This window comes from Clavelina lepadiformis, chromosome 2 (assembly GCF_947623445.1).
Source record: "Clavelina lepadiformis chromosome 2, kaClaLepa1.1, whole genome shotgun sequence".
Classification (NCBI taxonomy): domain Eukaryota; kingdom Metazoa; phylum Chordata; class Ascidiacea; order Aplousobranchia; family Clavelinidae; genus Clavelina; species Clavelina lepadiformis.
In genome coordinates this window covers 398,899-423,350 of record NC_135241.1, presented here as the reverse complement: position 1 = coordinate 423,350, position 24,452 = coordinate 398,899, and the positions used below count along the sequence as shown (strand labels likewise).

At 38.3% G+C, this 24,452-nt stretch overlaps 4 protein-coding genes across 5 annotated transcripts; 2 read left to right on the top strand and 2 right to left on the bottom strand.

Annotated features, from left to right (window-relative positions):
* Positions 1 to 906: 906 nt before the first annotated feature.
* LOC143446530 (atlastin-1-like) lies at positions 907 to 5,405 on the bottom strand. Its single transcript, XM_076946196.1, has 16 exons — positions 5,299 to 5,405; positions 5,017 to 5,111; positions 4,733 to 4,935; positions 4,369 to 4,500; positions 3,774 to 3,926; positions 3,506 to 3,583; positions 3,061 to 3,304; positions 2,790 to 2,974; positions 2,627 to 2,698; positions 2,251 to 2,451; positions 2,123 to 2,194; positions 1,860 to 2,009; positions 1,699 to 1,752; positions 1,395 to 1,448; positions 1,041 to 1,238; positions 907 to 924 (listed from the first exon to the last, which is right to left on the bottom strand). The coding sequence occupies exons 1-16, from the start codon at positions 5,310 to 5,312 to the stop codon at positions 907 to 909; spliced, it is 1,923 nt and encodes a 640-aa protein (XP_076802311.1). The 5' UTR covers positions 5,313 to 5,405.
* Positions 5,406 to 10,104: 4,699 nt separating this feature from the next.
* LOC143446250 (DNA polymerase epsilon subunit 2-like) lies at positions 10,105 to 14,647 on the top strand. The gene is made up of 14 exons (XM_076945805.1): positions 10,105 to 10,220; positions 10,780 to 10,880; positions 11,313 to 11,385; positions 11,468 to 11,545; positions 11,631 to 11,764; positions 11,930 to 12,045; positions 12,136 to 12,192; positions 12,320 to 12,441; positions 12,510 to 12,645; positions 12,775 to 12,956; positions 13,199 to 13,336; positions 13,400 to 13,502; positions 14,113 to 14,292; positions 14,431 to 14,647. The coding sequence occupies exons 1-14, from the start codon at positions 10,156 to 10,158 to the stop codon at positions 14,512 to 14,514; spliced, it is 1,569 nt and encodes a 522-aa protein (XP_076801920.1). The 5' UTR covers positions 10,105 to 10,155; the 3' UTR covers positions 14,515 to 14,647.
* A 27-nt stretch (positions 14,648 to 14,674) lies between these two features.
* LOC143446249 (sorting nexin-19-like) lies at positions 14,675 to 18,767 on the bottom strand. The gene is made up of 11 exons (XM_076945804.1): positions 18,637 to 18,767; positions 18,372 to 18,564; positions 18,152 to 18,275; positions 17,850 to 18,056; positions 16,945 to 17,781; positions 16,428 to 16,656; positions 16,186 to 16,365; positions 16,001 to 16,110; positions 15,436 to 15,938; positions 15,220 to 15,371; positions 14,675 to 15,162 (listed from the first exon to the last, which is right to left on the bottom strand). The coding sequence occupies exons 2-11, from the start codon at positions 18,556 to 18,558 to the stop codon at positions 14,863 to 14,865; spliced, it is 2,829 nt and encodes a 942-aa protein (XP_076801919.1). The 5' UTR covers positions 18,559 to 18,564; positions 18,637 to 18,767; the 3' UTR covers positions 14,675 to 14,862.
* A 1,251-nt stretch (positions 18,768 to 20,018) lies between these two features.
* On the top strand, positions 20,019 to 24,171 carry LOC143447048 (uncharacterized). Of its 2 annotated transcripts, none has more exons than XM_076946969.1 (9): positions 20,019 to 20,335; positions 21,134 to 21,282; positions 21,417 to 21,550; positions 21,642 to 21,780; positions 21,870 to 22,038; positions 22,254 to 22,424; positions 22,557 to 22,774; positions 23,104 to 23,282; positions 23,735 to 24,171. In XM_076946969.1, the coding sequence occupies exons 1-9, from the start codon at positions 20,272 to 20,274 to the stop codon at positions 23,856 to 23,858; spliced, it is 1,347 nt and encodes a 448-aa protein (XP_076803084.1). In that variant the 5' UTR covers positions 20,019 to 20,271; the 3' UTR covers positions 23,859 to 24,171. The 2 variants fall into 2 exon arrangements, with proteins under 2 accessions (XP_076803084.1, XP_076803085.1); XM_076946970.1 differs by lacking the exon at positions 20,019 to 20,335 and adding an exon at positions 20,565 to 21,012.
* Positions 24,172 to 24,452: the final 281 nt, after the last annotated feature.

Below are 24,452 nucleotides of genomic sequence, written 5' to 3'. Positions count from 1 at the left end.
TTCGGAGCTGTTTGCGACCACGTCTGCAGACTTCTAACTGAGCACTTTAACAATCTGGTTGAATTTTCGCTCAGAAAAAGAAGAGGCGTTGCGATGTATTATTTGCATCTTTTTTGCTTCTAACGATGCGACTTCTAACGACTTTGCTTCAATGTATTTACTTGCAGTTCTTTTGCTTCTAACCACGCGATGCTCGAAAAATATTTCAACATGATTTCACCTCTTTATTAGCCATAAATTATTGTGCTGTATATAATTACAACAATCGTTTGAAATGTTTCTCGTATTTTTCACAAGTTTCAGAAGCACTAAATCACACTTGTAGGAATATTACGCAACCGGCGGTTGTGTCGATTGTGTTTGCCGAGAAAACTTCTTTCTTTTCTCCAGCAGTTGCACGATCCTGTTAAAGCTCTCCTCGATGCAATATGATTCCATCTCCCTACAGCGGCAGTCGACCTCGGTTTTTTTATATTCCTTCGAACGGTAGCGCTCGTGTAAGTCGACAAGAAACATCTCATGCAGATATTTTACCTCTGACAGGCTGACATTGATATCTGAAGTTACCTGCAATGACCACAAAAAATTTGTGACCTTTTGATATTTAAGCTAATTATTATAATTATATAGGCAATATTTACAGGCATAATACCAAAAGAAAAATGCTTAACATACCTTATGCATGAACTTAAAGTATTTTAGAACGGTTTCTTTCCGGCGGATTGCAAATCCCAAATCCTGCACCACCTGTATCACGTTAGCTGGTTATTGAAAATTATCAAGAAATTAACAAAGTGAAACAAAAATTGGCAAAAAAAAAACAAACAAAATCAGCTGCAGCCAAGAAAATTTAGTGTTGCCATGTTCGTTATTCAACAATCCTTGATTATATTCAGTTGAGTATTTTTAGTATCCAGTTTGTAACTGTTGTGACACGTACAAATGAAGCAGGCTGTGATAAATGAATCTATTTATCAAAAGTTTCCGAGCTAATTTTAATGGTCTGGGTCTGAAATAAAATATAACAGCAATGAACTAACCATGGTTTCGACGTATTGTGCTAAAAAAGTGGTAAAGTCTTCGTCGCATTCTGTTTGAAGCATTTCTGCTGCATCTTTTATTTTATCATTTCCCGGAAACTTTTTAGAAACTGTTGATTGAAAGTTCTCAACGTGCGCAGATATCATCGGTTGGCGCTTATTCTTCATTGATTCTTTGGTAAGACCTTCATCAATAAGCTGTGGATGCAACAAATCAATGTTTATGACAATCTCATGAGAGAAAATAAATCAAAAACAAACAAATGTTATTTAACAAAAATTAAATGATTGTTGTAATTTCTTGTAAGGTTACTGCAGACTAGATACGAGAAACATGAACAATTTCTAAATCACCTTTCGCAAATTGATCTGGAATTCAAATGAGTGTTGAAGCGCCAATTTCCATATCTGATAAAAAATTTCTTTGTCAGGAAAAAGTTAAAGTTTACATTAAACAACTGAATACCTTTGTTTAATGTGAGTTGACTTAAGTCTGGACAAAAAAAAAGTGATCAAAGAATTAAGTTCTTTCAGATACAGCATAATTGCTGAACACATTTAAAATAAAATTACGTATACTGTATTACTGTTTTATCCGTGTAATGTTGAACAAGATGACATACGAAAATGGTTCCATAAAACGTTTTAATATTGGCACCTGTCTTGTGTCGTCTGAAGTTGAATCTTCTTCCATCTCAAGAAACTTCTCTTTCTGATGATACAAGCGCCAATGTCACGTCACGAAACGATTTCTTTTATTCAATATTATATTAATTTTAAATAATATTTAAGTATAAGGCGAGTAAAAAATCAACTAACTCTTTTTGTTTCCTTATGAAATTCATCTTTCAAGAGATTTAATTTATTATGCAAATCCTTTTCATAATGATCTAAAGAATCATCTTTGATATTTTCGCGAATAAACTGCTTTGCCTTCTCAGACCATTCCCGGCGGGGGTTTGTCTTGCCCTAAATCGCAATGTTATTTATCAGGTTATTGTCACAGCAATTGTTGTGAAATATTGTAGCAAATGATCATGAACAAGTTTTAACTGTATTTGCATGGACTCTGACATACTTACTTCTCGTAAATCTTTACTACACATTTCTACTGCTTTTGAAAAATATCCTTTATACTCGTGGCGAATCTTCAGCTGCAAAAAATTCATTTGAATGATGAAGAAATTTATTTCGTGATAAATTTTCTTACTTCTTCCAGCGACTGCATTTCTTGATATTGAATGAAACGTTCTTTGATCGCCAAATCCAGTTGGCTTTCGCAATTTGCAAAGATGTGATCGAGCTTCTTTGATAAGTCTTTCATTCTCAAAGCAAAACGATCGCTTAATTTCGATTTCAGAGTTGTGTGATTTTCCTGCAACTTAGTTGATGGTAAGTTGTTTTCAACGACCTGCAACATTGACATCCATGACAACATACGACCGTATTTTAACATAAAAAATAAATTGGACTGGACCGGTCTTTACACTTTTGCAAAACTTACTAAGCTTAACTGAACACCCGACATACATTTTCATCAACCGCAAGCTGAATTTATAACGGAAGCAATAAGGAGATTAGCTCACCTGGGTCATTTGTTGTTCATATTCTGCCACCAACGAAACTATTGTGTTCTGGGCTATGGTCTGTGCTTGTGCCTGTAGAACAAATGCTTGTAGATTGAAACCGGTAATAATTGTGTTGTCATGGATTATTGTTACTAAGCAAGCAAAAAACTCTCTAACTCACCTCTATCGTTGTCAATGGAACGGATATGTTTCTACTTTCAAGAAGTTCATGACACTGGTGCAAATATTTCAAGACATCTTCGCCTTTCAACTCTACGCCTCCCACTTTTTTCGTTGTAAGAAAGTCAGGTTGAAATATTTGAAAGCAAAACTCATCCAGATGAAATCTGAAATCCTCTTTTAAACCTGTGACAATAAATTTTCTTTGAAAATATTTTATGAATTGAATGCTTAGGTTAGTTGAAAATTTAACTGGCATTATTGGCGCATACTTGAATAATGAAGCTTATTTTCTACATTAGGATAAAATCCTCCAATCACTATGTCTCCGGGACTTGGCAGAAGATAACATTGCACTTCTTCAAATGCACTTTCGATTTCAGATCTATCATTGATATTGTTACTTCTGTTGGAGATGAGTTTCGCCTGCTGGGCAGCTAGATATTTATGTCCGCCTTGAAATCCATAAGAATAAATTTCTTCATCTGCCCAGTCTCGTCGCAAGAAACAGAATCCCTGAAGACAATTAAAGACTGAATAGTTGGTCAACATACAACATTGGCTTTCATTTTCCCTGCACCTATATGCACTGGTTGTTGGTATGTTTGTTTGTTTGTTTGTTTGTTTGTTTGTTTGTTGAAAATTGTTTATTTCAAAACAGTTTAAATTCTCGGCCAGTTCAGCTAAAATAGATTAGTTACGAATTTTCCAAGTTACCTGCAACGGTGATTGTTTACGATCAAAATCGTCAGTTTTTAAAAGACTGCGCAAGTCCGATGAATACTTCACGAAATTCTTAAAAACAAAAACACTTGACGTTAATTTAACACCAATTTTTAGTCACGCAGTCTGCATAGATTGGCGCGATTTCAAAGCGAGGAAATTAGTTTTATGCAAAAATACAAACAGATCAATTTCATAACTTCAGTATATCGCATAATTATAATCCGTTGCAAACATTTATTAGAGTCGATAAAAATCTTACGTTTACAAATCGAAGATAATTTTCACCGATGTCTCCTTGAACGTTGCAAATCTGCAAGGAACTGAGCCAGGAGCTGAAAGCGAAGATGTCCAAGGAAGCTTGATATTCGCTCTCATCGAAGGCTCCCTGCGTGTCCATGAGTAGGGTGGCAACCTGCAATGAAAATAGATTCAGCTTCACCCTGTCCAGGTCGGTATAAGCTTAGAGTTTCATAAATCAGGTCTTTGATGCTTCCCAGACAACATCGCTGCTGGTTAAAAATGGGATTAATATGGATGAAAATACTATTTGACGTTCAGGAGACGAGTCTGAATAATCGTATTTTTACAGTGACAGATGTCTCAATGTTTTGTTATTATTATTACAGTGTTAAGAGTAATTGCATTGCAATTCTTACTTTGTTTCAGAGAAACGTTAAGAAAAATGTGAGATATCTGGCAAATTTTGTTTAACTTGCTCGTTCTGACGCTCGAACTAGACCTCGTGTTCAATGAAGTGTTTCAGAATATTTTACGATTACAAGGAAATTGAAGCTGTTCCAGAATATTCTTCTTGACTACGAGTTATAAGCAGTGCGTATAGCCATGCAACTAACCTTTGAATCATCGTTTTTATAAATGAAGTAAGGTTGGTTCCACATATATACGCCGGCAGTTTCTCTCATGCAGCCTTGTTTCCATTTGAAGTGTTGAGGAATTCTTGCCGGAGAACGAAACGCAGTTCCAATCTGAAACATTCATTTTCAATTCCAAAACATTACAAGCAACCGAACACACGTCGGTTATAAAATAAAAAACTGTTTAAGCAAACAAATTTAAATTTTAAACATTGTTCCATTGAAAGAGAAAAAAATCAATTTTTATTAATCCCACCCAAGTTCGAAAACACTAATAACAAACACCAATGTTCGAAAAAACCAATCCAATAATACACTGTCGCTAAACACAACTCTTCAAAACCTCTGAGTTCAAGTAACGAAGCAGAAGAGTGAGAAGAAATGATTTTCCACTTCTCATGGCTCCAGTCACCGACACAATCATCACAGGATTCTCTTTGACATCCGGATGATGAAAGATTTTAATCAACGCTTCTTCGTTTAACTCGTATCCTCCTTCCTCTTTCGGCTTCAATATTTGGAGAGCTTCCTCATCATCGAAGAATCCTAAGGAAGTTACAAACTTAATTACTGAAAATATTATTGAAATAAAAATAAATATAACTTTCATCCAATATTGGTCTTTACCTGGTTGCCGGTTTATTTCTGTTTTCGACGACTTTGGGGAAGTCACTTTCTTTACCGTTGCTTCCTCTGATTTAACAAATCCTTCTTTCTTGTCACTGTCAGCCATATTTTATAAAACGAAAAACTATAAACAACAAGCTTCAAACTCGAAATGCAACTACGCGACATGAGATGATAAATTTTTAATCATTTCACAGCAAGTTGCAATTTAAAAAAACTCTCTGAATCCTATTCCGTTAAATTTACAACTCCTCATTGGATAGAAGCAATAGTTCTTTGTACTTTGTTCCCTTCATCCTACAGCGTCTACATCGTCCATAGCGTATCTTATAATGTTGAATTTGTAAAGTTTTCAGCGACTGGTCTCATGATACTGAAGACACCAAACAAACCTTGCACCGACGTTCTCACTATCTACAACGGTCGCAATCTGACAACCTGACCCCGACCTAACTCGCTGAAATAACTTTATTGGTTTGTTGTTCAAATCTTGTCCTGCTGTCCACGTAGAACACGCGCTTAATTGGCAATCAATCGCATTCTTGGTGATTGCGCGTTGCCCGAAACGTTTAAGAACAATTTCGAGGCCAATTGTTGCGTTGATTTTCATTTTTATCTTCTTGTGTTTTCTATTCTATTTTTGTCTATTCGTCTTCTTAATTCTTTAAGCGTAAGTAATCTTTCTTGAATATTGTAAAATGTTGATTATGTTATCATCGGGATTGATGACGTTATACTATACTCCCGATCCTCTAGATTTCGATTTTTAAAAACAAGCTTTATGAATTAGACCATTCTAACTTTTGGTTTCACTTCCAACATTTATGCTCATCTTAATAAATTAAAATTGACTTTAGTTTCTGTTATGCAACTTTGTGAAATGATTCTTTTTGTTGTTGTATTAATTAACGTTAAATTTAATGAATTTTGTTTTTTTTTGTTGGACCTTCACAAAATATTCATCGAAGCTTAACAACCATATAACCGAGCAACATGAACTTGAGCAACATCTATTTCAGGTAAAAATATGAATATTATGATCCATTTGCAAGAAAAGTCAACTAATGCTCAACGTTTGCAGCGATAAGTCAAATGTCTATTCATCAGGTTTTAATTTTGAATTCCATTTTTCATGAAAGGGCAATTTACCTCCAGAAGCACAGGGCGATGTGTTCTATTGTTTCAATTCTATTGTTCTCAGGGACTTTGTTTTTTGCAACGAGATTGGACAGATGAGGAAATGTATTTTTACGGATGTGAAGGTGGCAAGAAATACATGTACAACAAACTTGGAACTTAAACCAAAATCCTGACACTTAAACTTAATGATAAATTTGATTCGGAAATGAAAAACTTGTCCAGAAGTTTTCACGAGATATTTGAAAGATTCAAAGACCAACTGGATGCCGAATTTAAGGAACTTTTATTCCGGTTTGAAGAAATGTATGTATTGAAAAAGCCGTAGATTTTCTTCGGGCAAATATCAAGTTGAATGCTTTCTGTGCTGAAGATGATCTTACTATACGATGGTTTTGCGACTCCAACCCAGGCGGTTCGTTTAAATCACAAAACAAATTAAAATATTTAAATGTATACAATTATCGAAATATTGAAAAACGACGATTGTTTCACGACATTATTATTTGACTTATAAAATCATTATTTTCAGAAAAATGTATTCGTTGCCAGTGAAGCAGTTTTAATGGCGACAAATTACAAGCCAGGTACCAAAAATAGAATAATAAAGTAATCATTACATCAAGTTTTGTTGCATTTTACCTGTTAATGTATAATAATTAATAATATAATAATTCATAATGCAATTTATAATTTCAAAGTAATGGTTTCATGTAACTTCATTTCACCAGTATCGACAGTAAATGTACTTGCATGTTAACTGAATATGACATTTTCTTAGCAAATAAACAAATTGCCGGTTCAACACTTGGACAGCTTCAAGAAGGATTTATGGAAGGTTCTTAGAAATTGTATTCGAGTTAAACAACGTGTTTCTGCGATAACGACTAAATTGTTGCGTTCATAGATTGAAGATGACGTTTTCATGAAAGATTCAGTTGTTAATAAACGCCAGTCGATGATAAACACAGAGATTGAAAAGTGTCGAGCAGAACTTTCAGAAAAATTTCCAGGAAATGATGAAATAGAGGTTTCATCAGAATTGCTCCAATCAGCTTGCAACAAAGCGTTTGACACTTTCTTAACAAAATACAAAGACGCCTTGGTAAGTACGATGGTAAATTGCCAACTAACAGAAACAGGTTCATTGAAATTTTTTGCTTCGATGTCCATATTGTGAACCAGGATCGTAAGTGATTTATTTTGCACGTTGCTGCTTTTATTTTCGTTGCGTTGCGGAATAAGTTTATGTATTTACTTTATTGTTATTCCTTCTGCTGGTTTCAATAAATATCGTCATCCAGAAAGTGAATGATAGGAAATTTGCGCTCCTATAAAACAATATCCTATAAAACAGTAATTGATGATTCTATTGATCTTTCTCCGGAACCGAACAAACTTGCTGTTATTGCAGGCAACTTCCAATCTCTACTTCAACCCCCTACAGCTGCGCAATCTACAGAGGTCAGCTATCAAGCGTTAGACTGAGATAAAGAGGAGATCGCTCAGGTGTGGCTCCGTATCTTTTGTAGAAAGAATCTTATGTAACCAAGATTTTCCATGGCCAGGAAACTTCCCGCTTTTACCACTAGTCGATTAGCCGGTTTCTGCTCTCCTATCTTTTATGAGCATTTCTTTAATAAAAACAAACGTCTTTCTTAATTGTATTAAAACCAAATGTAGACTGAATCAACTCTTCTCCAACAAACCACAGCGTAATCAATTATCATCAATAGGGTGTGAGACTGGAAATTGCGGGCAACGTAATATACCTCCGGGAGAGTTGTAGGTAAAGGAATAAACCGAGTATATGTGTGTAGAAAACTTACCAACAATAAAAAGGAGTCACAAGTGACATATCGACTATAGTATCTAAAACTATATAGTATATCGACTATAGTGACTAAAACTATAAAAAAAACGTAGCTACACATTATGGCCACAACAATACGGATGAAATACATCTTAATATAAATTAAAAAAACCCATCGTGGAATACATCTAAATATACAACTAAATACATATCAATGTGCAGTGCTACAACAGCACACCTGTCAGTATTGTTAATATACAAAGAATTACCAAACGTGAAATTTGGTGACACATACACTTGTTTACATATAATGCTGGTGACTTGATTCAACGAGTTGAATCATTCCCCGTTGATTTGTATGCACCAGACAATAAGTATATTATCAATCTTCTATTTTATAAGTCTTTTATTAAAGTGAAAGGATTCCTGCTCTAAGCATGGGATTGATAACAGGAAACACGAGGCCGCACGCGCAATGCATTTCCAACATCTGACAGTCCTTGGACACCCATCTGTCCTTTGATGGGTCTTGTACCAAATTTCATGAATTCTTTCCTGGGCTTCTACGGAATCAGATTTCGCTTTTCAATTTCAATTCAGCTCTAAATCTCACATCAGAGATCTTCTCACGTGTCTGAAAGCCGACTTTCAGCGCATCACCATGACCACTGTGTGCTTGATACTGTCTCAGTCTACGTCACTCTCCTGCAATTAGGCTTCTTCCTTGTTAGCGGCTGCGGCTATTTGGCGTCGACAATCTCGTATCTCAGCTTCCTGTTGAGACTAAACAGTCTATGGTTTATAAAATGTTGCAGGTGACACAAAGCTTCTTTTAGAAAAAACTTACTATTTTCCTTGTACTTGCTGCTCGCTATTTTCAGTAATTTTAATTATATTTCTGATATAATTTTAATTATATCCTCACAACACATAATATTTTAATTCCCTGATATAATTATTTCAACCATATCAGGCGAAAATGAGGATATGGTGTTAGAATGTTTATCGTGAAACTTTGCTTGAGTTCAAATCGACGATGATTTCTTATCGATAAAGTTTAGTTACCGTATGACGCAACAAAAGATATTGTGACGCTGTATATATGTTGTTGAACCGTTCCTGATCCACGACTGCGTCTCACTTGGTATTATTTTATTGGCAAACAATACGCGGTCAAAACATCTTATGTGTGCCTGCTTGTCTTAAAGTCGAAATACAAAATGTCAATTAAGTAGAGAAAAAACACAATAGCTTTTTCGGAAAATAACGCTGTGCACTGCCGCCACCTAGCGGACAGGGTAGAAAACGCTACAACCCGATTCATTTCAGTGAGTTTTCAGATTGATTGTTTTCCCGAGTTTGGAAATATTCGTCAGAAACACTAAACAGCAGCAATTAAGATGGCTTCCCCTTGCTCAAGTGTATTATTACAACAGGGTTGTGTGTCTAGGGCTACAAGGCCGTGGAACACTTGCACTTGTTCTGTGCAGAAGTTGCAATTGATTTTAAAGGCTGCCTCATTCAACTTGTGTTTTTTATTTAGCGATAAGAAGAGAATGTGAGAAAGCAGTCCAGCTCATTGGACAAGAAAAGAAAATGGCCGCAATATTTGCTGTCATTGGAGTTCAGGATTGACAAACCACGGAGATTCAAAGCAGGTAATGATGGTTGCAGTCAATGTTCCCTCTAAGCTGCGCGCGTGCGCAAATGCGCACTGCTGACACAGTCTCTGCGCACAGAAAATCTGTGCTGCGCACAAGAAAAAATTCCAACCTGAATTGAAAATAAAATAAACGCATAATAATGGCCACAGTGCGCACGTGGCACGTCTGATGTTGCTCACAGTGGTCCAAGGGACCATCAGGGAGTTAGTGTGTTTGCTCAGACTCGTGAAAAATTAGAGGGAACATTGGTTGCAGTTAGTCCAGTGTTTTTTTTATGACATGAATCTGAATGTCGCGTCAATGTAGACTGTAGAGCAAAGAAATAAATAAAATGGCGGCTCATATTTATTCTTCTGGCGATTCTCACTGATCAACGTAATCAGCGAAGCGTGATCGAATGGCGGGAAATCGGGAAAGTCCCAAGTTAGAGAACTATTGAAGAGACGAGATTCTTTCATTGTTTTCAAAATCCATAGCCTTCAGTGCACGCGTTATCCCAGATTTAGTGTAACTTCATTGACCAGAATGACGTCCAAAATGCGCAGTCACGTTCTCTCTGCGTTTAAAATGCACGGATACAGTGTGCGAAGGTGAGTGTTGTAAGAAAGTGTGGCAATTACACACTCCAGGTTTTTACTGTGTTTTTTATTTTTTGCAATTGACTTTGGGAAGCGAAAAGTAATCCTAGCCTACGTGCTAACTTCGTTGTAGGCTGGTAAATCAACTACGTCATCATTTATACCATTCAAATTTCAAACTAAAAGTTTCATCCGAGCCACGCTAATGTTAGTGCATGTTTGTATTTAAATTGTTAACTTAAATATATCTTAAGCTACCTTGTACAAGTATACACTTTAGTGTAGACATTTGCGGCTTTAAATTCCGGACTTTTCGGGGTCGGTCTTTGATCTTTATGCTTCTAACATTGCCTTCTATACATCCAGTTCGCTTTTTGTCTAATTTAGTCTGTAATGCCGTATGCAAAAGATATTTCTGGAAACTTCCGAGTTTGACATTAGCACCCACAGTCTGATCTATTTGAAGTAGTGTTGCGGTTTGTGTCTTTTGCTGCTTTACATTGTAACAAATGTGTTCATAGTACGGTCCACTCGCTGTGCACTGATATTTTTCGCATTTATTTTTATGCAGTGACGCGATCAACTACTTGCTCGAAGTCCTCTCTCCAATCAATGAAGTGGAGCAGGAAGATTGGATCGACAGAGTGTTGGAATCTCTGCAAAAACAAAACTGTGAGTTGGATTTCATCTGCTTTTAAACATAAATCCACGAGTCAGAATTCGAGTCATAATTACTCGAGCGACACTTTCTTGACTTGAATAGACTTTTTTCAAATCACTCAAGATGCTTCATTTAAGTTTCAAAACTCACTCAAAAAACTTGACTTAACTGAAGGGACGATTTACGTCAGACTGCACTGAAATGTCTAACGTATAGTCTATGATATAGTCTAAAATACTTGAAAATTAAATTTTGGCAAAATATTTCATATATATATAATAAGTCTACTTGCCATTTGCTATGATCACTTGAATATTCTAAACTTTTTTAACTTTTAACTTGAACAAGTTTTACTTTATCCAGAAAATTTTAGAAATATAAGCAATCTCCAAGTATCAATAATTTGTTTAAAACTTTCTAATTTATACGATGTCTTTTTTCAGTGACAAGTAACATTATCGACGTTGATATCCTTGATCTTGCCGTGAAGGATTGCGACAACGTTGATGAAGAAAGGTGGGCTGTGTTGAACATATAAAGCTATATTTAAATAAGTTAATTCCAATTTAAAAAAATGTTGTTTTCAATCCCATTACAGTGACCAGACTCTCACAGTGATCAGTGCCTTCGATGTTCCAAAGTTTTTCTACAACTCGGAAAGAAAAAAGTTCATCAGGTTGTTGAAGTTTTTTTGACAAAAGTTATTTGTTGTTTCTCTTTTTTTAAATTGCAAAAAGTTGTTTGACTTCTTCTTCAAACAGATCCGATGAACTCGGGTATTCCCCACCCTCCTTACTGGCCGTGGCTGCCAATAAGGCCGAACTGTTTCAAGATCGTTATAAGATGTTGTACCAGAGAACTTCCCGACACAAACTCTTCACACCTCCCATACCAGGTGAGGGGGAATTTCCTGACTTACTATCGTCGTGGCAACAAGTCTTTTGTTTCAGATTTTTGTTGTCGATGAATGTCGATACTAAATGTGATGCTGACTGATTAGCACATTATGACATGACACTGCTTACAACCATGTTCGTTGTTTATGGTATTCCCACCAAAGGTTTTGACGAAGCAAATGCAAGAAAATTTCAGCTTCGAAACATCGAATACCTGCTCGGTTGCACGGCAAAGTTGAGAGAAATTATTGTTCTCGGAATGATCACCCAGTTAAAAGAGGTTAAATGACTGCTGGAAGCAGTTAAACTTCTAGTAATTGATATTTTTGGAAATTTTACTTTAAAATTGTTATAATTTTCTTGCTTCCAGGCAAAATATTACTTGGAGGATTTGACTGGAGCTGTGGAAATGGATTTATCTGAAGCTGTATCTTTTCATTGTAGTCATTATGATAAAAGTTTTGTTAAATTTAGTTCCATGGAAATATTGTCAGTGTATTAAATGCTATGAATTGAGTTTCGGCTGTTCCTTGACTGGTCAAACTCGACGGCAGAAATTTCACGCCGGCCTCTTCACAGAGAACAGCTTCGTCCTGGCGGAGGGTTGGTACGAAGATGAAGTTTTCCACGTCACTGCGTTCGGCTTTCCTCCTCCTGAACCTGCCAAAACTACTCGGTATGTTGCAACATGCGGCAAGTTTGATTCAAGTAGCGATATCACAAGTCATTGTTTTATTCGTTCAGTGCATATTATGGAAACATCAACTTCTTTGGCGGGCCCTCCCCCCACTGTGGGAAAGCTTCGAGCAAATTACTCCAAATCGAACAAGAAAATGAAGATGCGATGATCTTGTTTCTCTCCGATGTCTGGTTGGATCAGGTCTGGTTCGAACCAATGTTCACCTTCTCATGCATTGAGATGCTATTGTCTGTGTTTACCCTCATCGCACTTTTATGTTTGTCAAGTCTATGGCTGCCTTGAGTTTTGTAACTTTGAAGTTTTTTTCAGGAATCTGTTCTTAAAAAACTTGAAACGTTATTCATCGGTTTCTCGGAGTGCCCTCCAGTGTGCATGGTTCTATGTGGGTCATTCTGTTCAGCCCCATATGGCCCCAATCACCCCTCTCTATTGAAGGAGGGTCTCAGCAACCTGGCCCGCATGATCTGCAGGTTCCCACAAATCCATCAGCAGTGAGTTGTTTGCTATGTCATAATCTTGTTTATGACCACACTCTTGGCTATGGCTGCTTGATGTGTGTGTTGAAGATTTAGTCAAAGACATAAAATGTCTGCTGTTATCATTCGTACAAGTCTTGTATCTCGATGTATCTTATCTGCTTCTGATGATGCTTTATGATTCTTGGATGCATCAAATTGCTTAGCTCTACTGATCCGGTAAAACAAGTTGAACAACGACGATTATTTCTTGTCAGGACTCGATTAGTTTTTGTTCCGTCATCCGACGACCTCGGCTTGGGTCGGATCCTCCCTCGACCGCCGCTTCCAAATCTCATCACAGAAGATTTTCAAAGAAAGATCCCGAATGCGATCTTCACTTCAAATCCTTGCAGGTTCGTTGAAAACCAAATTTAAACTCAGGCAAAGGCGCAACTTGAAGTATTTCGTTGTGACAGGATCCAGTATTGCACGCAAGAGATCGTGGTTTATCGCGAGGACATTGTCAAGAAAATGTGTCGAAATTCAATCCGTTGCCCAACCACAGACATCTCAAACCAGGCAAGTATCTTTTATCACAGGTAGACAGACGTTACTTTGAAAGTACCCTTTGTAACAATACCGGTTCCGATGGTTTCAGTACTGTTTGGAGAAAAGCTGAGTCAGGAACTTTGTCGAAACTTTTTTTTGACGATTCTTGGTGCAAGTGCAATTTTTACTGCTTTTATGGCCCGCTTAAGGTTACTCCAGGTCAAAACATGTGGACTCATTCCTTGCGGCTGTATCAGACATTTGTAGATTGAATAGATCAACAAACGTTCAAATTTGCATCAAGTTTTAATTAAGAAAAATTTTTTTAAGATAAATGTGCTTTTCATAGCTTTAAAATAATCACTTTAAAAGTACTGGGGCCCACTAATATTTCAGAAAAAAAAGTATTTTTTCCAAAAGTACCAGCGGCACCGGTATTAAAAGTACCACTGTATAGGAATTCAGTGCTATATTTTTGTGGTGCTGTCCCCTACTATCTATTATATACACACTGTTCTCATAAAGTTGAGAAGACGTGTTTGAAGCAGGTTACCCACCAGTAAAGAGAGATCCAGCTACCTCTTAAATAAGATGTTTTAATATTTATGAATGTGATGTAAAATGCTAATTATTTCATTAGTTTGTGAAGAGCATAATCGCACAAGGCCACCTCTCCCCGCTCCCACTTCACGTGAGCCCGGTTTATTGGACTTTTGATCACGCCTTGTCCCTTTATCCTCTGCCGGACCTTGTCTGCATCTGCGATGGATTGTCGGATCCATTTGATGTCACTCAGATCGAGTGCATCTGCGCCAACCCGGTAAAAATTAATTATCATGAAGCGAAACCATTTTCCGTAAAATTGGGGATTTAAACCACATGCTTAGCATTTGTATGTGACTGAAGGCATTTCCCTTGCCACGGACGTGGAGTTAACTGAGGATATTTTTACCACAAGGGTTCATTCGGAGCCGGAGACTTCAACTTCAAAGTTTATTATCCTTCGAGCAAGAAATTGGAGGAGAGCAAAGTGGAGAGCTAAGGAAATCGATCCTCCACAACTGAAGAGTTTTACTTCGATCGGGAGAGGAGGAACCATTCAAGGATGCTTTTCATTAATGTTATTTAGCTGCTTTTTAAACTTTTCTCGCTTCCATTTATACTTGCTTGATAACTTTGACTGAAATGTTTTTTGAGAAAAGTTCTATTAAATATCATAAGTTTTTATTTGTGTCAACATCAGCAAAACGAAAAAAGAGCACACAACCACATAGCACACATCGCTGCAATAAATAGATGGTCACAGTATAAAGTTATGCACAGTTTTATAAAAAGATAAGGATTGGACGACCATGAAACTCGTTGCTACTTTCAGAAAAATAGTCTTCAGTTATAAGGAAATATTCTTCCTGGTGACGACTGTGTGGAGGTCTGGGAAGATGAACTGAACCAGAATGTCAAGAAGATGATACGAGAGATGGCGGTTTATCACCGGATTCTGGAAAGTTTCGAGAAGGTCGGAAACACCAGACTTATATCTTTGGTTGCCCACGACAACCCGTAGAGCATCTGGAAACGTTTCTTCCAAAACAGATTGCGCTTCTTTCAAAACTTCCTCCTCGGATGGGTGAACGGCGGGGGATTTCCCTTTTCCCCAATCTCCGTTCGGCCATAAAGCATCTTGCAGAGACTGTGACAAAATAGTTGCTGTTGAACTTGAGATTATCATGAATCTGTGCTCACTCACCTTCACGTAATGAAGCCATTTGTCCTTTTGTGTGAGAAACTTGACTTTTGTGTTGACATACTCTTTTAAATATCGAGCCAGAGACACAAAAAGGAGTGTGTTTGATCCCAACTGGAGATCCCAGATTTGTCGAACTAGGTGGAAGATCTGACCTGTGTGTAGATGTTGCTTTTATCGCTGCAGCATCATCCCACATGATAAGCATCCTGTACTCACTTGCTATAAAATGACCTTCCTGGATGTTGTCCTCATTTAAACTGATTGTGTCGCATCCATCACCATCACCCCTCCTCTGCATCAAGTGGTACGACGTCCGATTGTTGATCAGGTGATCTGCGCTCCTCCAGTTTCTACGGAATTTGACGTCGTTCGCGTTCCGTGGCCCACTGAATGGGCCGAACTCCCTCGAACATTCCTCAAACGCAGTGACATCTGTTGGTCTTCCAAGCATCATGTTTTTAAATCTTTTGACGGGATTTTTCAAATTCGAGAACGCTGGACCCTGAATTGGTACCGGAATGCTCTTGCTACTACCATCGCCCTCTAGTGGTGGGACGTTCAATGTCGGCATCGACTTTGAGCTGAGCATGGCGGGTGGTGGAGGTTGTTCAAAGTCATGGAAGTGGTCGCCAGTTCCCTCGCCACTAAACGTGCTCGTTATCTTGCTTGTTGCTGTTCCTAGCAGCTCCTGCACCGCGTTCTTCAGAAGTTTGTCGACCCTGGAACCAAGCACACACATTGTTGCACCATGCGGAGCCCTCAAACACCATGCGTGGCCTACCTTGGAATGTAGTCAGAGGGACGTCGAACATAAGCAATTCTCGGGTCACTGCTATAGGCAAGAAATTCCCTCAATTCATTTGATTGACAGACGGTTGGGAAAGTGCACAACTAGAAAACAAACAAATGACATGTTCCAACATGGTGGAGCTTTTACAGCCTGGAAACTCATTCACACGCAATCACCTCTCTGAGGTAGGCCTGCAGGAACTTTCTTCTCTTTTCAATGTAATCCTTGTCCATGTTTCCGATGGGCATGGGGAACATTCTTGAAGGTCCACGGACATTTCGAATCACTTTCCGAATCACCGCCTTGTCGTTGAGACGATCTTGCAAAGTGAGGAACTCACGAAACCGCCGTCTCACCTGTTTGTTGGATCGGTGTTAGTGCAAGTTTCAGAGTTAATCTGAAATTTATACTTTCTGACCTGAAAATGAAATAATTGACTGTTCTGGTTTTCATTGGTCGGTTCTATTGCTCTGTCATTTCCCTTAAATGTGAACGTAGAAACAAATTTCTTCTTCACTGGACGAGGGGGGGCACAATAATCCACGATGTACAGCGTGTACTTGCCGCCACCTTCATAAGATTCCTGGACATTTGTTGCTTCCGGAATTCGGACATGTTGGAAGAATCTCCATCCACCAAGACCTGACCTGGAATGCACAAGAATATTTGTCACGCATGTGGGGTTGTGGATTGTGCTTTGAGGGGCTGAAACAGTGCCCTTAAATTTTCCAACGTTCTATCAAAGTTCATATTTCTGCAAGTTTCCACATACATAGATGATATTATTGCGATCTTTGTGATTTTCTTAGAGGTTGCAAACCTTAAGAAAACTGGCTGTGGGTTTGCTTAAACCTGTATTGAGTGATCTAGCATTGAAAATTACTTTGCTGTAAACTGGCAAATGAAAGTAGAGCTTTGACACATGTACAAATCACCTGCTTGGTTTTGCCTCGTCTTGATGAGTCGTCTTCTTGTTTTGTGGCAATGGGATAGTCTGGCCTGCCTCTGGTGGTTCGTTAAAGTGAGTAAGATTTGCTGATGATGACAATGGTAGCGGCCCGGCCGAAAACAGCCTCATACTGGTGGCATTGTTGTCTTTTACGCTGCTGTTCGTGTTCATGTTTTCATCTTTCAATCTCTCGGCACTCGCGGAAAGCTCAGATGTGGAAGCGAGACTTGCCACTTCATCAAGAGATGACTCAGATTTTGGCGTTATGCTGAGGTCAGTGACCATATTCTCCTCACCAGAAATATCCTGAGAGAAGAAGTTTGGATCTGGTCGATGGAACGGAATGTCCAGTTTTAAATTGTCCGAGTCGAAAGCTGCCGAAAAACTTATTTTAATGTTGTGGGGGTCGACCTCATTTTTATGGGGAATTTCCACCACCGGCAACGAGATGGCTGGTGGATGGGGGGTGGCATCTTCCACCTTGCTTTCGATGACATCATCCTCCAGCATGTCTGTGATCTCATCTTCTGGTTCCTCACTAGGTGGTGCACTTTCTTCTTCCTCCTTCAGAATGTGGATCACCATCCCATTGATCCACGTCGGGTCGGCGAGCATCTCGACGAGGGAGAGAAGAACATTCCTTGAGATCAGCTCCCTCACCAGGTAGAGTGCGGAGCCGGTAAGTCGATAATCGGATGGCAGCAGACCTTTCAATACCACCACCACTAGAGAGCGCAGATGATCAGTTTCACTATCCGGTAAATTAGACATTGCAAGATGTCCATGGAGCGTTTCATACGTCACAATCACGTTTTGCAACTTTCTATTGAACCAATGAAAAGCAATTTAATATTTTGTTCTCCCACAGCACGTTTTAAATTCCTGCATTACCTGTCATCATCTGCATTGCAGTGAACTCCAGCCAATCTCTGAGCTTCTTTATAGCAAGTGAGATGCCTCGTCAGTCGATTCAGAATCACTTTCACAAACTCCTCAGTGTCAATATTGGCCACACGAGCTCGCACACCAGCAAAGACGTGCTCGAACAACTCGAAGCTCTCTTGAACAAAGTGGACATCACCACTCACAGCGTTATACCTGCAGTGGTAGACGTTGATCATTTTCATGAGTCACTTCCTTTCACTCCAATCGACGAATTACTTTAAGCACACGGCCGATGTATATATACTCACCAGTCCAGGATGAAATCTCGAACAATATGCCCGGTCAATTCTCTTAATTTCCTGGTTATTTCATCATCGTACGTGGTTGGCTTCTCAGCACTGCAACCTGCATCAAGGGAGCCCGGCCCTGGTCCTGCAAACAACGACAACCATATCATGCTGATGAAGGCAACACTTGTATGACCTAGAATGTCATCACACACGATGATAATCATTTGTGGCAACTTACCAGCATAAAAGAAATTGAAGAGAATTTGTTCGATCGGGAGAAAGTATTTATTTGCTATTATGATGAACAGCGACACCGTCACAACCACCACTGACAGAAGAAGATTGATGAGAAACGGCAAAAAAGAGAGCTGGTACCACAACAGCAAGAGAAACAAGGATGTGAAAAATGCAGTGGAGGTCTCCATAGAAAGCTAAAACAAAGAACGACAAAGATTAAAAATGAAGAAAGCATAAACATTCAATTAACTTGAACTTAAACTCACTGATCTGAAGATAATTTTTAATAATCTTGCTCGAAGAGGATGACGGAGACTTTCTCGTCATCTGCTTGCACTTCCTTGCAGGAGCCGGTTGCTCTACTCAGCTGGATGGCCAGAATATGTTTGCACTTGAAACACAATCAGCACAGAGGCTTTCGAAACTCATCTATTTTCGCACAACAGCACTTGTATATAAACTTACTACGAGTAGCTCCCCCCTTTTAACAACACCAAAAGCGTACGACAGGCACGGGCAATATTGCAAAGTGGCAGGACAAGTGTAAGTGCGTCCTGAATCACTCGAAACCTGCTAAAAGAACCAGAGTTTTATGAAACTTTAAATAGTCGTAACTGAAGACAACTGCTGTCTCATTCTGCCCGGAGCTGTAAAGGCACAAGTGACACCATTTAAATGTGGAAAATCCCAAAGTTGCTCAACTAAATTGATTTAACCTGATAAACTTCTTTTTGACACGGAGTTGTTACGTGTGACACACAATCACGATCCACTAGGTCTAATGCAGAAAGCAGTGGTTGTCCAAATACAAAATTCAGCCTAAGAACAGCAAGCAACTGAACGGCTTCAAAACACAAAATATGAGAATATGGTGCTACATCTACGTCTACATTTATTATTTGTTTAAACTCATTAAAGAAACTGTCATTTCAACATAACAATGAAATAAATTTGATACTTACGCAGACAAGATGTTGTCGCTCACTACAAATAATATGAAGTTCAATATTTTGACAACTAACATACACACAACCATGCACAAAACTTGTTGAGTCGTACATCTGGGCTACATGAGTTGTAAACAGCAATGAACAGCTGACATTTCAAAACACTTCATGCCAAAACGACGACATGTATTTAATTATTAAGTGACACATAACTGTACCAAATAACTTACATTCGCCATGTTTTTCGTATTCTTCCTTCACTTCTTGAAACAGTTTGTCAGTTACGAGCTCAATAACAGTTTTCATACTAACATCCCTGCAACTCTATATCACATCAAATAATCTTGATTAGTTAAACGTTGGAACATTGGAACGAATTTATACTGCGCTGTTGTTAAATTGGAAGCAAAGGAAGTGAATTCGAACTGAGCTAGCACTTTTACCAAACAAAGCGCAAAACACCACGACCCAGTCAACACACAAACTAGTAGTGTTATAAAAGCCGCCATCCTCCTAAAATGCACGACATGACAAGAAACGCCAAACGTCACATTACTATTTCACAGAAAAACTTCCTGTAACGAAGAAATATTAGAAGCTGCTGTACATGTACTGTAATTGCAATTTCGCAACAACCTGACTAAATTATAGACTTGTGTTGTTATTGTGCGTAAATAATTTCACTAATTACCGTAGCCTGTAAGTGTAATATATTGTGAATTTCAAAAATGTTTTTCTGAGACAAAATATATATGATGTGGTGATCATAAATATTTTGTGCAAACGTGAAATATTTTAAGTGGAGTGTGCAGAAATGTTGGGAACCCAAATTATAATTGTTGTGGCACCAGGCTACCGTAACTTATCAATATGACGCTAAAATCAATGGTGTTCGTTTTGCAGAAGAAAAAAGCAGTGTCCTGTGGTCTTTTGGTTCAGTGAATTTTGAATGAGATGGCAAATTTTGTGTGTGGGGTAAGACATCTGCTGCGATTGACATCAGCCACAAGATTTCAACGTAAGAATTATTCAGTTGCCAGTTAACATACTTTACTACATATACTTGAATTTGTATAAGTATTGTCAGTGTAATGTAGGCTAAAACTAACATGCTGGTTGCTGTATTGCCCCCAAGTAGCAGACTCTGTCCGTTGTGGCCACGTGGACTTAGCCACCTGCTGTGCTAAAAACTTGGATATGTTGTTTGACAAATCTACATAATATGGCAGCATACACGAATTAGTACAAGACTAGGTTTGCAGCGAGCAAGTCCTGTTTAAAGTTATTTCTGACCTGTACCAAGGAAGATAGTCTGGAATAATCGAGTTGGTTTAGCTATTGCCATATTTATACGGAATTATTTCATTATGCTGTACGTTGTAAATTAAACAAAGTTTAGGTCTAACTAGTGCGTTTGTATAAGATAGTCCAGTCCCTGCCGCTGAAATTGTGACGTCAATTGCTTGTGTACTTCTTTAGCGCTATAAATCCGAAATTTGATTCATTTATAAATTACCATGTCTGATGACCGGGTGCAGTTATGAGTTGCAAGGCTGCAGCTGATCTTTAAACATGAAAAATTGAAACCATTCAAACCAGTATTTGCTGGCACTGCAGTTGAAGTTGCTGTGCCAGTTATTATAAAGTTTACAACATTAGCAACAGGGAATCAATTGCTTTGTCTGACAGCCAGAGGTCAAGAATACAATCAGCATAAAAACTTTCGTAATAAATTATATTAATCCATTGTTTTGTTGTGTATATATATGAATATAAAGGCCACATCAATTAAATTATGATGCCTTAATTATTTCAGTGCTTCCTAAGAGTGCATCAGCATATAGCAGCATGGCTCATCCTTTGAATGATTTTGAAGACAACGGACTTCTCAAGCCTGGTCATTACAGTTTGCAAGTTGGCGCACCGGGTCCTGAGTCACTGAAGAAAATTGCCGATTACTTAGATGTATGAATTACCAAATTACCTCTGTACTTTTATACTGTGTGGTAAATGTCTAAATTTAGTCATCTTGCTGTTGTACATATCTTTGTTTGTTTTGTGCAGTGGTTTATATATTTTTATAAAATATCTTTGTTCAGGATGCGTCAAAGAAGTTGAGGGAACAGCACAGGTTTGAAGAAGCGCTTCAGTATGGAGTGGTACCAGGCACTTACTCTGTACGTGAAGCCGTCGCTCAATTTCTGACAAGACAATACGGCCAACCTGTCGAAAGGTGAAACTAAAGAATGACATCATGCAGTGAAATTTTTTTTCATGGATGCAATGATTGTTTCATGTAACTTAACGCCAGCTTCATCTATTAGGGATGATTTATTCGTCACCAGCGGTGCGTCTAGCGGCGTAGAAGTGCTCATGAAACATTACTTCACACAGGAGCAATATATCTTTGCTGAAAATCCAACTTATCCTGTATTTGCCATGTCAATAAACAGGGACCAAGTGGTAAATATTAATAAAAAATAAACCTTTGCTTTAAATTACAAAATGTGTCGATAGAAAATTTTCCAATCTAACAACATATTTCGCAATAGATGAAAGGTGTCCCGGTCCCTATAGAAAGTGACGGCTTAAATCTTAAAGTTTTGGAAGAAAAATTGAAAGAACTTCCAGAGACCAAGTTGACCCCACGAAGACCGTTTCGAGCCGCTGTTTACCTCATTCCAACCCACCATAACCCGACCGGGTGTTGTTATTCACCAGGTAGCTTGATAACTAGTCTGTAACCTATTTTACATTTCATGAAAGAGATTTTCTTCGGTGCAATGTATAATGAAGATGCATGTGTGGTTAATTCTCACTTTCTGTTGCTGCAAGTCCTTTGCTCACAACAAGATATTTTGTTTCACATAATTAGAGACTGGTGCTCTATAAGATTACCACTAGATGTCATAATGCTGTTGGTATATCGTTGACAGAGAAATGCAACGAACTGGTGAAGCTTGCTCGGAAATACGACCTGCTCATAATATGTGATGATGTGTACAATGTCCTAAGCTACAAAGCTGATGTGAGTGTGCCGGGAAAGTTTGAATGTTCCCCGCAACGACTGTTTGCGTATGACAAGAAGACTGATCCTGATTACAAAGGTTAGTTGAGATTTTAATTAATTTTATGATATCAGCTTAATGAGTGTCTATGATGTATTGCAAGGCATTGTTAAGTTTAGTATGTAATCAACATATCTGTTTGCTTGTGAATTGAAGGAATTGTCGTTGCAGGTAATATCATCTCAAACGGATCCTTTGCTAAAATAGTTGCTCCCGGCTTGAGGATGGGATGGTACGAGGCCCCGACCCATGTCATAACGTCCCTGCAGGATTGCTACCTCGCCAACAGTGGGTCCGGGCAGACATACTACGTCGCACACTTGGTGGCCGAAGCATTGAAGAGTGGGTCAATCGACAATCATGTCCAGATGCTGAGGACAAAACACAAAGTAGGTCGATGTTGGTTGGTTGTTACTTGTTAACTTCTGTGAAGTTGTCACTGCTTGTGCTGATGCCTATTGGCTCTATCTTTTTGACTGGTCATTTTTTGGGGACAGTGACGTGGTAAATTTATAAATGAACCCTGGTTTGGTAGCAAATGATTTTGCCTTGGATGAGCAATATCTGCGATTTGCTAATGTTGAATTCCATCATAGATAAAAAAATTATTTTGTGTTGTCCGAACGCAGACGTATAAGTTAAACCCCATAACGTTGATTGCATTTAACCTCAACATTCTTTGGTGGCTTCATCTCAATTTCATTCTTCTTATGAGCAGGAGAGAATGGATGTTGCCATTTCCACAGTTGAGGAAAGTTTATCCAAATATGGTGTTACCATAACCCACCCAGAGGGGGGCTACTTCCTGTGGGTGAAGCTGCCTGAAAATATGGACTCTGCAAAGATTCTTGAGCTTTCCAAGGCGAGGGAAAATGTCACCTTCGTGAAAGGAAATCTGTAAGTTTTCTGTCGTTAAATGTTAACTCATTAATTGACCATTGTGACAACCCTTTGAAACTCTGGCTGGCTTGACTTTTACGGGATAATTGTCCTGTAAATGTTGTTACAAAGGTTACAAAGTACAATGAAATGGGCAACCGACTTGGTCAGTCTTGTAGTGACTTGAGTAGTATTTTTAAGTGAGTACATTACTTGACATAATAAGTGTAATATTGAGCTATGACAGCATCGCAAATTGCGTTGTCTTGGTGAATTGCAACCAACTTGACACAGCGCTGTAACTTTGTGAATTGAACAGTGTGGTCTTGGCCGGTTGTCTCAAGCTGCAGTTTTAATCTATTCGACTTGACTTTGACTCAAGTCATAAAAAATGATTCAGTTAAAATTCTGTTTATGGGTGACCTTTGTACTTATGGATTGTTTCTTAATCTGCGTATTATTTCCACCAGGGCATCGATCTGTGGCGACTTCTCCAATCACATCCGTCTCTGCATCGCGTATTATGAAGTCGACGATATTCGCAAGGGAGTGGAGGGTTTATGTCGAGTCATAAAAAGTGTTCTCGAAAAATGAACTCGTGGAAATCTCACTCCATAGAGTCAAATTATTTAAATAATCAGAGAATTATGCTGCAATAATTTAAGATGAAGTTCATTTTTCTTGATTTTTTTCTCCAAATGCTGGTTTCCATGATGTAGGAGAAAGTTTTATGAAGATATTATTTGGAAAAAAAGTAATTTCATTTAAATTTGTAAAGCTAAAAAGTCCTGGGTGGCGTTTTCGGTCGCTTCTGTCTAATATTGCCTTGCTGCTTTGTAGAGAAGCGTTTTAGCTCTGTACATCCTTATTATCTTAGTTCTAATTAAAATTAAAGTTTCAAAGATCATGTTGACGCGTCATCATTCTATGCTTAATTGGCCACAGACGTAATCTTCAAGTCGTTTTCAGAAGAAATATTTTGCAGAATTCTGATAAGAGAAGAAAGTGCAAGCAGTGAGCCAATCGGTGCCGTAGGAGCTCATTCCCTGTTTGTGACCAAACAATTGTAACGATATAGGTTGGAAGCTGATTGGTCTAACAAGTGGCCACAACATAGCGATGAGAAATTAATGGCGTGGTCGAAGACAATGCACATCTGAGCTTCTGTTAAATGTAAAAAGACCGGGA

Bases quoted from the DNA above. Each gene is read 5' to 3' on its own strand.
- LOC143446249 (XM_076945804.1), bottom strand. From the start codon at position 18,558: ATGGAGACCTCCACTGCATTTTTCACATCCTTGTTTCTCTTGCTGTTG. The intron at 16,111-16,185 runs GTGATTGCGTGT...TTTGTTTTCTAG, and splicing joins TGCAGGCCTACCTCAGAGAG to TTGTGCACTTTCCCAACCGT. The intron at 15,163-15,219 runs GTGAGTGAGCAC...ATTTTGTCACAG, and splicing joins AATGGCTTCATTACGTGAAG to TCTCTGCAAGATGCTTTATG.
- LOC143447048 (XM_076946969.1), top strand. From the start codon at position 20,272: ATGGCAAATTTTGTGTGTGGGGTAAGACATCTGCTGCGATTGACATCA. The intron at 21,781-21,869 runs GTAAATATTAAT...ATTTCGCAATAG, and splicing joins CAATAAACAGGGACCAAGTG to ATGAAAGGTGTCCCGGTCCC. The intron at 22,775-23,103 runs GTAGGTCGATGT...TCTTATGAGCAG, and splicing joins TGCTGAGGACAAAACACAAA to GAGAGAATGGATGTTGCCAT.
- LOC143446250 (XM_076945805.1), top strand. From the start codon at position 10,156: ATGACGTCCAAAATGCGCAGTCACGTTCTCTCTGCGTTTAAAATGCAC. The intron at 10,221-10,779 runs GTGAGTGTTGTA...ATTTTTATGCAG, and splicing joins CACGGATACAGTGTGCGAAG to TGACGCGATCAACTACTTGC. The intron at 10,881-11,312 runs GTGAGTTGGATT...GTCTTTTTTCAG, and splicing joins ATCTCTGCAAAAACAAAACT to TGACAAGTAACATTATCGAC.
- LOC143446530 (XM_076946196.1), bottom strand. The intron at 4,936-5,016 runs GTAAAGACCAAT...TAACTTCCTTAG, and splicing joins AGAAATAAACCGGCAACCAG to GATTCTTCGATGATGAGGAA. The intron at 2,699-2,789 runs GTGAGTTAGAGA...TTTGTTCTACAG, and splicing joins TTCCATTGACAACGATAGAG to GCACAAGCACAGACCATAGC.